Source organism: Rhineura floridana, chromosome 3 (assembly GCF_030035675.1).
Source record: "Rhineura floridana isolate rRhiFlo1 chromosome 3, rRhiFlo1.hap2, whole genome shotgun sequence".
Taxonomy (NCBI): Eukaryota; Metazoa; Chordata; class Lepidosauria; order Squamata; family Rhineuridae; genus Rhineura; species Rhineura floridana.
Window position 1 is genome coordinate 201,706,427 of NC_084482.1, and position 14,681 is coordinate 201,721,107.

At 47.8% G+C, this 14,681-nt stretch overlaps 1 protein-coding gene and 1 pseudogene across 3 annotated transcripts; one reads left to right on the plus strand and one right to left on the minus strand.

Annotated features, from left to right (window-relative positions):
- Window positions 1-1,302: 1,302 nt before the first annotated feature.
- LOC133382532 (5S ribosomal RNA) lies at window positions 1,303-1,411 on the plus strand (annotated as a pseudogene).
- Window positions 1,412-1,591: 180 nt separating this feature from the next.
- LOC133381107 (zinc finger and SCAN domain-containing protein 30-like) lies at window positions 1,592-8,959 on the minus strand. Of its 3 annotated transcripts, none has more exons than XM_061619679.1 (4): window positions 8,856-8,959; window positions 5,722-6,466; window positions 4,566-4,692; window positions 1,592-3,400 (listed from the first exon to the last, which is right to left on the minus strand). In XM_061619679.1, the coding sequence occupies exons 2-4, from the start codon at window positions 6,451-6,453 to the stop codon at window positions 2,475-2,477; spliced, it is 1,785 nt and encodes a 594-aa protein (XP_061475663.1). In that variant the 5' UTR covers window positions 6,454-6,466; window positions 8,856-8,959; the 3' UTR covers window positions 1,592-2,474. The 3 variants fall into 3 exon arrangements, with proteins under 3 accessions (XP_061475663.1, XP_061475661.1, XP_061475662.1); XM_061619677.1 differs by having other exon boundaries at window positions 1,592-3,403; XM_061619678.1 differs by lacking the exon at window positions 8,856-8,959 and adding an exon at window positions 8,309-8,460 and having other exon boundaries at window positions 1,592-3,403.
- Between the last annotated feature and the right edge of the window lie 5,722 nt (window positions 8,960-14,681).

Below are 14,681 nucleotides of genomic sequence, written 5' to 3' on the forward strand. Positions count from 1 at the left end.
TTTGAGCTGCTGGCTTCCCAGAGGCGTGAATGGACAAAGTGGGGAAACAGGATCCTGGATTGAATAGGCTTTTGGTCTCATCGTGCAGGGCTGTCCTTATGGGCTTAGAAGCCATAACATAGCAAAGGGGAAACTTGGGGCAGGAGCCCCCTCCAGGTGGTTTCTTGGAGGAGGAGGCAATAGCGCCATCTGCAGGAATGCCAAGTTAATTGCTCCGGCAAAAACTGAAGGCGATAGGGAGGTTGTCAAGTTTGTCTGTGACAGGTTAGCAAAGGAACTCTGAGAAAGAGGGGAACAATTGAGCCAGAGGGTGGCCATTTCCTTTCTCCTCTTTGATGGGATTGCCAGCTCACGCCGTCAGTTTGAACGGTAACCTTTGCAAGATTGTTGGCATTGCTAGCTAAGGCATCTGGGCAGGCTGAAGATCTTTACAAATTGAACCTATGAAGGCAGAAGTAAACACCGCCGTGTTCGGCGACGCAAATGTCTTTCTAACCAAATGTAACTTTGCACAGGATCGCAATCCTGCTCCAAATAAATGGGCATACGATGCTGCTCTTTGGTGCACGAGTGTCTTAGAACGGTTGCACGCCGCTCCTTGGATTTTTGGATTCTCCTTGGGGGGAGGCGTATTTATGGGGGCTGTCGCTAGGAGCACATGCACGTCATGGACTAGTATACCACTGCTTAGGAATAAGAAGTGTGGAAGGAGGGAGAGGGGCAAAGCACGGAGGTCACTGAATAGGGAAGGGGAGCCTCAGACATGAGGTACGAACACAACCCTCCAAGCCTGTCTGGCCCTCAGGACTCTCCCCAGCTAATCTCCTCTCCCCAGGCCACATCCTTCGCCAACCCTGCTCTGCACCTTCCTTGAGCATTTTTGCCTAGCTGGAATGTGCCCTTGGGTGCTGATGATGCCTCTGGCGTGCCTGGAGATGAGAGAAGGGCGCGTGCAGAACCTAGCCCACTATACAAAGATAACCGTTTCATCTGTTGCTCTGCCACTTTTGCCTCTCTGGCCCTGCCCACCACAGGTATGTGGCTCCCAGAAGACTGTCCTGAAGGGAATATGGCCCTTGGACTGCAAAAAGCTCCCTGCCTGTCTTTGAAGGTAAAGCTTGTGCTGGATCTGGTGCTAGATGAGAAGACAGCTGCGGTTGCAAACCAGAGAAACTGTTATGGGCCCCATGCATGTGCTGTGCTTGGACAAGTGTAGGCTGTAACCAGGCATGCTCACTTTCCCCTCCTCTCTGCCAGCATTTAGCTTTGAAAGAAGTGTTTTTGCTCCCTCCTACCCCCACTGCCTATGGTCATACTACTCTGAACATGCCTGATCTCGTAGGCTAAGCAGGGTCAGGCCTGGTTAGTACTTGGATGGGAGACCACCTGGGAATACCAGGTGCCGTAGGCTTAGAGGAGGCAATGGTAAACTACCTCTGAATACCTCTTACCATGAAAACCCTAGGAATATATCCAAAAAAGATTCATAGGGTCGCCATAAGTCATAATCAACTTGAAGGCATATCACAACAAACCCCCCACTAATGAAGTTGATCTTCCTGGAGAGTATAGGTGGGGAAGCAAGTTAACCTTCCCAGGCCTAATTTCAGTGGCAGGGGAGACAGGACCCTGTGGACACCAGGGGAGGTCTCTGCAGGTGCGTGTGGGCCCATGGGCACCATGTTGCCAACTCATGCCCTAAGGCAGGGATAGCCAATGCAGTACCCTCCAGATGTCATGGACTGCAACTTTCATCAGCCCTAGAGAGTGAGGGATGATGGGAGCTGTAGTCCAAAACATCTGAAAGGGATCATGTTGGCTACCCAAAGTGAGCTAAATCGACAAACGGTCAGAGTTGGTATAAGGTAGAATCAACTCTTTGTCTACAATGCAAACACTCATGTGGTTGTCACTCTAGAGAGGATTCTCTTGTGTCTTCTAAGGGATGCTCTGTGGCTGAAACTGCGCCCACAATCTGAGCATTCATATGGCTTCTCCCCTGCATAAACCCTCCTTTGTACTGATCTTCTGCCTGCAATCCAAGTCCTGATAGGGCTTCTCTCTACTGTGTGCCCTCTTGCGAATGACAGGGTTAGAGCTTGTACTGAAGCCTTTCTCACACTCAGCAGATTCAAAAGATCCCTCTTCTGTGTATTCTCTCACAGATCAGAAGTATTATTCTTTGATTAATAAACATCAGAACAATATTATTTTTTGGCATCTAAGACTGTTACTACAGATGCCAGCTCAAAAAACTTATTACAAAATAGCATATTATGCATGACATGTTAGTAACATTTGGATCACACAACAACAAAAAAGGGGAGGATAGTTGAATCTGGTTTACAAAAGCTTGTCATGAAAGTTTTTAGACCGGCTGGTGAGAATTTTTTGGATTGGCTGCTGGTGCTCTTCCTGCAGTAGTTTTTCCTGCTGTTGGCGCTTTCTTTTCTATGTGTAGCCAGCCTGTCAAGTTACTGAAGGTAAGAGTTTGTGTGCAGCTTCTCGTGCTTCCGAAGGCAAGAGCTGGAAATGAAGGTTCTCGAGCACTCATTGCATTCATAAGGCTTTTCCCCAGTGTGGGTTCGCCCGTGTATAACGAGGGTGGCTTTCCGCGTGAAGCTTTTGCCGCACTCCAGGCATTTATACAGCTTCTCCCCTGTGTGCGTCCGGATGTGAATGGTGAGCTGTGACCTGCAAACAAAGCCCAAATTGCACTCGGAGCATTTGAAGGGCTTGTCTCCCATGTGCACCCGTTTGTGGGTGACGAGGTTGGAGCTGCAGCCAAAGGTTTTCCCGCACATCGGACACTCATAGGGCTTTTCTCCCGTGTGGGTCCTCTCGTGTATGATAAGGGCGGCTTTGCCGGTAAAGGTCCTGCCACAGTCGGCGCACTTGTACGGCTTCTCGCCTGTGTGGATTCTCATGTGTATCATAAGGTTGCAGTTCGTGCTGAAGCATTTGCCACATTTAGAGCACTGGAAGGGCTTCTCCCCGGTGTGGGTCCTCTCATGTATAATCATGTTCGCACTGTTGTTGGAGACCTTTTCACAATAGGCACACCTGAACAGCTTTTGGGACGTCTGTTTGTGAGGGAAGTCAAAGCTCTGACACAACTGGAGACCTTTCTGTTTCCTCTTCACCTTCTGGCTTCCCTCTGGGAAGTTGCTTCCTTCTAATCCTCTGTCACTTTTCTCACAAATCAGAGCTTGGATCTCCACTGGGTTCTCCCGGTGGCTTTCCTTGCTCTGCTGATTTCCTGACATCTCTTCCAGCTCACAAACCTGGAAAAATTTCCCATTGAGTCTCTCCAGAGGTAGTCCACTGCTGCCCACTTGCGGATGTCTTTTGAATGAGAAGGACTTCCCCTCGCTCTCTCGGTCCTTCATTTCATCGCTGCCTGCTAGGACAAACAAAGAATTGTGACCTGACTTTTACTCCACGCTGAAGGAACAGCCTCTAAACAGAGAAGACAGCGGATATAACAAATAATGCTGCAAAAGGAATCAATGACATAAGTTCTTTTTAACTGTAACACTGATCTCCTTGTTACACCGCAGCAGGGGTTCCCAAACTGTGGCCCACAGACCATCAGTAGTCCACAAGCCTCATTCACGCAGTCTGCAGCATGTCTGTGGATTTGTGATTGAAGGCGGGAGGGGATATCCATCACATTACCTATTCATACTGGCTTTTAATAATGTTTTTATTGCTTTTTCTTTTTTATATTAGATTTTATCATATTGTAATTTGAATTCTTTGGAATACGATAAAATACAATGCGTAAGAAATAAAAGAAGGAATGAAAATCATGACGTACCTTGTGAAGCCTGGACTTACAAGATCTGAACAGGGTGATTTATAACAGATGCTATTGGAGGTCACCGATTCATGGGGTCGCCATAAGTCGTAATCAACTTAAAGGCATATAATAACCACCTTGTGAAGTCTATTACAGTGGCTACAACCAGCAGAAAAATCATGAAGTGGTCCTCATAGAGCCTCAGCAATATTCAAGTGGTCCGTGCGGAAACAAAACATTTGGGAACCACTGACCTATGTTAGCAGCAAATGCTGCATCTTGTGGCTGCGAGTTCCACAAGTTGTCTTTATTTTTGTGATTTTTTTTCTCATTAGATTTTTATTCCATCCGTCCTCAAAGGAGCCACTCCCATACAGTAACTAAGCCTAACTATGTGTAGCAGCACACATATCCTTGTCTCTAGCCTTGCCTCAGCTGTGCAAACACCATGCCTACATATACATGAATGGCACTGAAAATGTTATGGGCAGGGAAACCGTTTCTCTGATATCCTCCAGATCCTGCTGCATTACAACCCCCATCATCTCGAGTCATTGGCCATGCTGGCTAGAATTGATGGGAGCTGGAGTCCAAAACACCTGGAGGGCATTTAGGTTGGGAAAAGCTGTCCCAGAGAATCTGACACTTCCATCATCAAAGCGGCCAACTGAATTTCAGGCAAGAGAGAGTGCCTACTGCTGCATACTCCTACACCCCCACAATATTGCAAAAACAACTAAGGATCCAGGCCCCAGTCCCTTACCCAGAACGTTAGCCTCCTCTTCGCTCTCTTCCTCAGCCTTTGCAGAAAGATGGAAGTTCGCTGGGTCCAATGGATCCTCCTCTGACTTTGGAGAATTAACAGCCACGTCTTTCACAGGCCACGATTCCTGAAACAGAAATAGGGGTGCAAACTGGGACATAATGAAATGCTTGAGAGGCTGATTGGCAGAGGTGCTGCCTGGATTAACAGTCATAAATAGCATTTGTATAGCATTGTAGACTGTAATCCTATGCACCAGGGTGGGGAACCTTTAGCCCTCTGGATGTTGCAAGCAAAGCCAATAGGCAGGGATGATGGGAGTTGTAGTTCGGGAACATCTGGAGGGCTAAAGGTTCCTCGCACCTTGGGAGTAACTCAGTGGGCTTACTCCTGAGTCGAGATCCACAGGACCGCACTGAGTACATTGGCTTACTTTAAGTGATCTCGATGTAATAAGGGGAGATTTGAAGAAGCCTTTCGCCTGTGTGCACAATCTCTCTGCAGTGTGAACAGCAAAACCACAAAGCCTCTTACTGACCACAGTTTCCCATTTTGGTGGAACACAGTTTGAAGTTGGTTTAATATCTTGGCTTATTCCAGACTGGGCACCAAATGTGCTTCCCAGTTTGGACAAAATGTAAAATTATGTCTAAATAGAGACTTCCGGTTTCAACCACAACTGTGTGCACGGGGAAAAGGTTATGGAAATGAAGCGAGTCCCTTTGTAAATCTTCCAACAACCCTGTAAGGCAGAGTTATTATCTTTAACGTTACAGAAGGGAGGGCTAAGGATGCAAGAGGTAACCAGATTTTTTCCTCAGGGGGGGGCAAGCAGCAGCTTGGAGAGGGAGGCAGTTTAGACCAGGAAAATGGGGAGCACACTGCTGCCCCCACAGCCACAACTCTGATAAAACTGAGAGCCCATTAAGCTGCTTTAGTAAAATAAGAATGTCAGGAAATATAATCATGGACCTCCCATATCAACCACAGTTTGGTCTGATATGTCTTTTAAGGGCAGTTAGATAAATGCAGGAAGGCGGAGGACGGGTCTGTCAATGGCTACTCGCCACCACTGCTAAACAGAACCACCATGCCCAAAGGCAGCGCACCGCTCACCACGAGGTGCTGGAGACCACTGTGAGCGGAGTGGCCTTACCTTATCTGGCAGCCCTTCGGCCTCCTCCAGCCGCAGCAGGAAGTCCTCAGCCAGGGCCACGGCCTGGGCGCAGCTCTCTGGCCTGTATCCCTTGACCCAGCTCTGCATTTCCATGGGCAGGATAACCAGGAACTGCTCCAGGACCAGCAGCTCCACGATCTCCTCCTTGGTGCGCCTCTCTGGCTTCAGCCACCGGGAGCAAAGTTCCTGGAGTCGGACAAAGACCTCTCGAGGGCCCTCGGCCTCCAGGTAGCAGAACTGCCTGAAGCGCTGATGCTCCATCTCCGAGCTGATGGCATCTTCCTCCTCCTCCTGGTCCAGGATCTCTTCCTTCACTGTCACAGAGGTAATCAGGCCTCCTCCCTCCTCCTGCGCTTTCCCACTGAGGTCTGGTGGGGTCTGGGTCACCCCCTCTCCTCCGCCAGGCCACCAGCTGGCATCAGCACCTCCCTTGAAGGAGGCCTGGAGGACACCATCACCTGACAGGGGAGGACTGGGAGGCTGTGGGGTGTCCCATTCCAAACGAGGGGGGTGCATTGTCTTCAAGAAATCCTGCCACTGGGCATCCCAGCCCTGCTGCTGCACACCCTCCTCTGGCTCCTGCTTAACCTGGCGAAAATCTGCCCTAGGCGGAAGACCCCAGGTGGTCTCAACCTGGACCGCATGAGGATTTTTTCTTTTGGCCTCTAATCTCTCCCTTTGAACAGGTCGCATCGGTCCCTGTTCTTCCATTTTTACTCCCTGCCTGCCAGAAAGGAAATTCAGCATTCAATCAGTACATCAGGGTCAGTTAAAACACAAAAACCAGCAACAAAAATAATTTACTTTTCTTATTTAAATCATATTTTTGGATCCAGAACCATTTTATTAAAAAAAAATCATGGTAATAATCATAATTGCTTCTATTGCCAGTGTTGTGGGTGTGAGTGCCGATTCTTTTGTCACCAAAATAGCCAAAAAGATGAAGTGTATAAAGTTATGCATGGAGTGGAGAAAATGGATAGAGGAAAGGTTTTCTCCCTCTCTTATAACACTAGAGAGCTCAAGGACTTCCAATGAAACTAAAACGACTTCTTCATGCAGTGCTTAGTTAAGCTATGGAATTCACTCCCACAGGAGGAAGTGATGGCAACCAACTTAGACAGCTTTAAAAGACGATCAAACAGATTCATGGAGAGACAAGGTCATCACTGGCTGCGCTGTGCCTCCACGGTAGGAGGCAGTATGCTTCTGAATACTAGTTGCTGGAAACTGCAGGAGAGCCCTGTCAGGCTCAGATCCTGCTTGAAGGTTTCCCGTGGGCATCTGGTTGGTCACTGTCAGAACAGCAGGTCTCTTCTTATGTTCTAAACCAGCACTGCTGATGCACATGAGGGCAAGTATCAGCAAGTTTGAGGAAACCCCAAGTTTTGCAGAAGTACAAAAAATATTTTTTGGGGGGGGGGAAATCCCATGTAGTGGAGAACCCTAAAGCATCACAATGGGGACTGAGCGTGTTCAGTGACCACAGGATGATGAGTGACTGGTGGTGGAGTAGAGAGAATGAAGAATGGAATCCTGAACAACAGAACTCCACACAGTAGTAGTAGTAGTAGTATTTTAACAGTGCAGTACAGCTGTGTTACTGAGGAAGCTGGAAGCCAAAACTTTATAATTAATTTATGGAATTCACTTCCACAAGATGCAGCAATGAGCACAGAACTGGATGGCTTTTAAAAGGATCTCCGGGATTTCAGGCAGGGAACGTTCCCAGCCCTACCTGGAGAAGCCAAGAACTGAAACTGGGACCTCTTGCATGCAAGACAGATGTTCTACCACTGAGCTATGACAGTTCTCTGCAATGTGTGTAGGCTAGGGTTGCCAGGCTCAGGGCCTGAGAATGATTCTGTATCTTTAAGAGAAGAGATAATGCAGCCAAGCGCAGGTTTTCTTGCAACACTGTAATGGGAAAACCCACAAGGTGACATTCTCCCTTCCCCCTGCACAATTTTAAAAGATACAGAAGAGTTTTAAAAGTTGTGCAGGGGGAAGGAAGAATGTCACCTTGTGGGTTTTCCCATTACAGTGTTGTGAGAAAACCTGCGCTTGGCTGCATTATCTCTTCTCTCAGATACAAAATCATTCTCAGGCCCTGAGCCTGGCAACCCTACTGTAGGCACATATAGCTTTGAACTACAGGAGAATCAAGGTAGGCAAATGAAATAACTTCTTCACACAATGTGAAATTATAATTATTATAACAGGTGCGTCAATAGCTTTTAGCCAGGATTACGTACATATTTTCTATTTAGCAAGATTTATATAGCACTTTTTTGTAAAAACAACACAAAATGGTTTACAAAAAAACCCCAAACATTAAAGGTATCAATAAAAGGATGGCTATATGGAGCCGCCATGGTCAAAGGCAACGTATGTCTCAGTAAATTCTGCCTTCCTGCCCCTGGGGCGCCCTCGACTGCCCACTGCTGGGGCTAAGACGTCGGGTCTCATTTTGCACTGCACTGCTGTGCACACGTGCTTCGCTCCCCCTCTTCCAATCGCCTCTTCCTCTGCCCCCGCCCCTCCACTTCCCACCCCCATTTTGCACCTTAATGCCTCGCCCCGTCCATGCACCGGGATCCGGCTCCTCGGCGAAGAAAGTCACCAGGCCGATGCCCGCTTCCTGATGCTCGGTGATGGGACAGGAAAGTGCAGCCGCTATTGAGTCCCCCTAGTTGGACCCGTTTCCTGCCTCTCTGAGAACCAGAGCGCGGCTCTTGTTGGTTTAACCGTTAGAGGCCCGCCTTGGAGGAGATCCGCAACTGCAATCCTGGGTGGGCCGCATCACCCGTTGCAAGCTGGGAATAAGCCGCCCCGCTCAATGCAAGGAAGGGGCAAGAAAGATTCCCCTGCTGTTTGTCACTCTCCCCCAACAGCTAAAAGTGGCTAGCATCTAAAACCAGAGAAGGGGAAAAGAAGGGGGGAACTCTAAAATGCTAGAAAAATGTATTTTTTTATTTATAATCCAAGCCCAACGCGTTTCAGCCTGTGTGTATGTAGGCCTTCGTCAGGGGCTGTAAATAAAATGGCAGGGACATACTGCTTTGATAAACATATAAAATGAAAACATACATTAAAAAAATCTTTTCACTTACAACAACAGCTGGTGTGAAGTGTGAGCAAAGCTGCTTTCATTAGTGCAACCACCACAGAGAAAAATACACAAAGCGTATTGCTATATATAAATTCCCAGATATCATGATACAGGTGAAACCACTGACAGATTAGATGATTACAAACAACTGCAGGAGGAGAACGTGGAAGGGATCCTGGATATGTTTTAAATTTCACAAGAGAGGAAGAAATTCTAACCCCTCATTGAGTCCACTAGGGGTCATCTTTTTTAGATCCAGAATTCAAGCTATTTCTCTCCTTAATAGGACGTGACTTCTCTCCCCATTTACTTTTCCTAGAACCCAAAACTTAAAGTCAGCAACGGAGTGATGACATGAAGTAAAATGCTCCAATAAGGGCCCCCCAGATCTCTTATTTTTTATGTTGCTGAGGTGTTCTCCTATTCGCCTTTTGACAATCCCTGATGTTTGTCCTATGTAAATTTTCTTACATCTGCACTGAATGACATTGGCAGTATTACATGTGGAAAAATGATTCAGAGTGTATTTTTTATGATTGGTGGGGTTAACAAACTCTGTTATCTTTCATGTGAATTTACAATAGGCACAATGACCACAGGGATGATGGCCCATAGGTGCACCTAGTACCTGGTAAAGTGTTTGTAATGGGATGAGTGTTGTCCCTAAATTCACTTCTAATCAAAATGTCTCTAAAATTCCTGGTTCTCTTAAAGGAAATCATAGGTTATTCGTGACATCCAGGAATATGCCGTATAACATGCCAGTGCCTTTTGATGCTGCTTTGGAATTTGTTGGTGACATGATCAAAAGTCAAATTACAGTTTAAATGATCAGAAGCTTTCTGTATCGTTGGTTGCAAAACCTCAGTGCATTCTATATGGGAAACTTTCTTAAAATTGTCCTCAACAATGCTGTTAGGATAACCCCACTTGGTTTTTCAAAATGTGGGACTGCTGTAGAAAATCTTTTTCAGAAGAGCAATTACATTTGATCCTTAAAAACTGACCATATGGTTAGTTCTGTCTTAGGGGTTTAGGATGGGAGCTGTCAAACCTTAGGTAAGCGTTTCTGTCTGTGGGCTTCCTGTATATGTAAGTGCACAAATGTTCTCCTTGTTTCCTAATTAATAAGTCCAGAAAATTGACTTCCTCCAGACTATAGTGGAAATCAAATTGGATGTGGGCACTCCTGCTGTTTACCCATTCAAAAAAATTGCAAAGTCGTTCAACTGATCCCCTCCAAATCAGAAACACATCATCTATAAACCTCCACCAACACACAAGCTGTTCAGAAAAAGGACTAGAAGACACAGTGACGTCTTTTTCGAAGGATTCCATGTACAAATTTGTGGTTGAACCCGGAGGAGGGCCTTCGTAGTAGACCGTAGTGTACGGGCCGGTTCATATTGGGAGAGGCATTCCGACAGATATCGTGGTCCCGTGCCATATAAGGCTTTATAGGTTAATACCAACACCTTGAATCTGGCCCGGAAGCTTATTGGAAGCCAGTGCAGGCGAACCAGAACAGGTGTTATATCCTCAGACCGCTTAGTTCTTGTTAGCAGTCTAGCCGCCGCATTCTGCACTAGCTGTAGCTTCCGAACCGTCTTCAAAGGTAACCCTACGTAGAGCGCATTGCAGTAGTCCAAACGCGAGGTTACCAGAGCATGTACCACTGATGTGAGGTCCTCCTTACTCAGATAGGGACGTAGCTGGGCTACCAACTGAAGTTAGTAGAACGCAGTCCGTGCCACAGAGGCTACATGAGCCTCAAGTGAGAGGGAAGAGTCTAAGACGACTCCCAGACTACGCACCTGATCCTTTAGGGGGAGTGTAACCCCATCCAGGACAGGGTATATATCCACCATCCGATCGGAAAAACCATCCACCAACAGCATCTCAGTCTTATCTGGATTGAGTCTCAGTTTGTTAGTTCTCATCCAGTCCATTGTTGCGGCCAGGCAACGGTTCAGCACATCGACAGCCTCACCTGAAGAAGATGAAAAGGAGAAGTAGAGCTGTGTGTCGTCAGCGTACTGATGACAACGCACTCCAAAACTCCTGATGACCGAACCCAACGGCTTCATATAGACGTTGAAAAGCATGGGAGACAAAACCGAACCCTGCGGGACCCCATATTGGAGAACCCACGGTGTCGAGCAATGTTCCCCAAGCACTATCTTCTGGAGACGGCCCGCTAAGTAGGAGCGGAACCACTGCCAAGCAGTACCTCCAACTCCCAACTCCGCAAGCCTCTCCAGAAGGATACCATGGTCGATGGTATCAAAAGCCGCTGAGAGATCAAGGAGAATCAACAGAGTTACACTCCCTCTGTCTCTCTCCCGACATAGGTCATCAAACAGGGTGACCAAGGCCGTCTCAGTGCCGAAACCGGGTCTGAAACCCGACTGAAATGGATCTAGATAATCGGTTTCATCCAATAGCGCCTGGAGCTGGTTAGCAACCACTCGTTCCAGGATCTTGCCCAGGAATGGAACATTCGCCACTGGTCTATAGTTGCTGAAGTCTTCTGGGTCCAAGGAAGGTTTTTTCAGAAGTGGTCTCACCGCCACCTCTTTCAGACAGCCAGGGACCACTCCCTCTCGTAAAGAGGCATTTATCACTTCCTTGGCCCAGCCAGCTGTTCTATCCCTGCTAGTTTTTATTAGCCAGGAGGGGCAAGGATCCAGTACCGAAGTGGTAGCACATACCTGTCCAAACACCTTGTCCAAGTCCTCGAACTGAACCAACTGTAGGTTGGCACCAACTGTAGTAGGCACCGAAAAGATAACAGAGATGGTACTTGTCTAATATTTAAGGTGGGGGGACTTCCAAAGTGTTGGTGCCACTACACTAAAAGTCCATTTTCTATGTTGCGCAGAACGGACCTCCTGATAAGATGGTATCTGTAGGAGGCCCTCACCTGCAGAGCGCAGTGACCGATTGGGTATATAGAGTGCAAGACAATCTTTCAGGTATCCTGCTCCCAAGTTGCATAGGGCTTTGTATACCAAAACCAGGACCTTGAACTTGGCCCAGTAGCTAATGGGCAGCCAGTGCAATTCTTTCAGCAGCGGGGTGACATGTTGGTGATACCCTGCCCCAGTGAGCAGTCTTGCCACCTCATTTTGCACCAGCTGCAACTTCTGGACCAACCTCAAGGGCAGCCCCACATAGAGCACATTACAGTAATCCACCCTGGAGGTTACCAGTGCATGGACAATAGTGGTCAGGCTATCCTGGTTCAGAAACGGCCGCAGCTGTTTTACCAGCCAAAGCTGGTAAAAGGCATTCCTAGCCACGGAGGTCACCTGGGCCTCTAGCAATAAAGATGGATCCAGGAGCACCCCCCGACTACAAACCTAATATTTCAGAGGGAGTACGACCCCATGCTGTCGGGATGCAGGATTGGGACCCTGATGTTTCAGAGGATGAACAGAGGGAGGGAATAGTCTGGTTAGAGCCGTGGGAGAAAGTCTCAGAGACAGAACTGTCTGGCAGCAAAGACCTTGAAGTTCCCACAGGCACATATTCTCCCCAAGAGCTTCCCACACTCCTTCCCCCTTCGAGCTCAGAGCAGCTGGAGAAAGAGGGAGGGCACAGGGGAATCCAGCCTCCTGACACAGAGAAAAGCAAATAGAAGCAGCCCGACAGTTTAGACTTCCTCCACCTTTCCCCCATACCTGAAGCAGAACTCTCAGAAGGGGAGGGAGCACCTCCTTCCCCACGTACCAGAAGACAACAGAAGAGACACCAAAAATTGAGAGAAAGGAGAGGGGTGGATGAGAGCACTTTGAGGTGGAGTGAGAGAATTCGCACCCGTTTGTCCCCTTCTTAAGGGAAGGGGGAGTGGGGATCCCTTTGTTCCGTCAACTCTCTTTCAAGTCGCAGGTTATGGTTCGTAGTGAAACAAACTTCATGAGAAGGCGTAGTCTTTGTCTGGATATTACTCTAATAAAAACTGAATTGCTTTCACCAACTGGTCTGGTTCCTGAGTCCCAACCTGGATACAACACATGCAAAGTAGGCAACTGACCAATTATCCGAACTCTGGAACCACCAACCCACAGCGCCTCCATTTTGCTAGGATTCAGACTCAGTTTATTGGCCCTCATCCAGCCCACCACTGAGTCCAGACACCAGTCCAGGGCTTGCACGGCCTCTCCTCATTCAGACATTTCAGAGAAACAGAGCTGGTTATCATTAGCATACTGCTGACACGTTGCCCCAAATCTCCTGATCCCAAGGGCTTCATATAGATGCTAAACAGCATGGGAGACAAGATGGTACCCTGCGGCACCTCATACCACAACTGCCAGGGGGCTGAAAGACAATTACCCAATGCTATTCACTGAAAACAAGCCTGGAGGTAGGATCGGAACCACTGTAAAGCAGTGCCTCCAATACCCATCTCACCAAGTTGGCTCAGAAGAATATCATGGTCAATACTATCAAAAGCTGCTGAGATATCAAGTAAGAATAACAGGGTCACGCTTTCCCTGTCCTTCTTCCGTTAAAGGTCATCCATCAGGACAGCCAAGGCCAATTCAGTCCCATAACTAGCCCTCAACCGAGACTGGAATGGGTCAAGATAATCTGTTTCATATAAGAGTACTTGCAATTGCTGCGACAATCACCTTACTTAAAAAGGGGGTATTTGTGACTGGGTGGTAGTTGCCACAAACCAATGGGTCCAGGATGGTTTTTTTCAGGAGTGGTCAGATCACTGCCTCTTTCAGGGCACCTGGAACTAATGGTCAGCTTTGGAGGCTACCCAGAAGGTTTATGGGGCTGGTGCAAGTGTGATATTGGGGGCCCTGCTGCTGCACTCTACAAGGACCCATTCATGTACAAATCTGCGGGCGACATGCGAGAATTATTTCATGCATAGACTACATGTGAGAATTCTCACCTGGAGTTCCTCCTTGCCCTGGGATCAAGCAGAATGATAGGTGTGCTTCATTTTTTCTTACATGGGGATAAGAAAATAGGGATCGGGTTGTGCTTCTCCTGAGTGCCTCCTCCAAATTCCAAACACCTTCTGGCAGTGCTTCTTTCTGTTTCCTGGGGCTCAGTCGCACAGATCTTCTGGCTGTCGCCTGCTGTTGGCCTTCTCCACTACTCACCCAGGAGAAGGCATGGCCTCTTACCACTCCTACACCTTTCCCTGTGGTAAAAGCCACAGAAAATGGCTCTCCACAGGTACCTTGCCTGGAAATCGTAGGTGGCATTACACTCACTCCACTGATTTTTACTTAGCGCAAACGACATTGAAGCGGAAAGCAAAAAAAGATATTTTAAAGCTAATTGAAGGAAGATCAGTTCTGCAGTTAGCACCCACACAACCTGTACAACCTTGAGAAAAAGATTAGTCACTTTTTGCCACCCTAGCTCACTGCAAACAGTACAGTAGGGCCCCACTCATACGGCTGGTTATGTTCCAGACCCCTGCTGAAGAGCAAAAGCCGCCAAAAAGCGGAACTCCGTCAATAAAATGGCGCCTGACACCCCAAAAACGCTGTAAAAGCGGAACAAACGCCACATGAGTGGGGCCTTACTCTAATTGAAAGCTGCCGTATTAGCGGAATACCGAAAAGCAGACCACCAAAAAAGGGACCCCTACTGTACATTAAAAAAAAATAGCTACTGAGCTCAGCTTGGCCCCCCTCCAGCTCATCTAAGCTTAACTCCAGCTCGGTTTGGTGCCCCCCCCAGCTTGGTGCTCAGCTCGGCTCCCCCCTCCAGCTCTGCCCAGCTTGCCCAACCCTAAGACAGGCCCTGTCTCCCTCTACCATGCCTACCCTAATAATCACAATCCGTTTGTTTT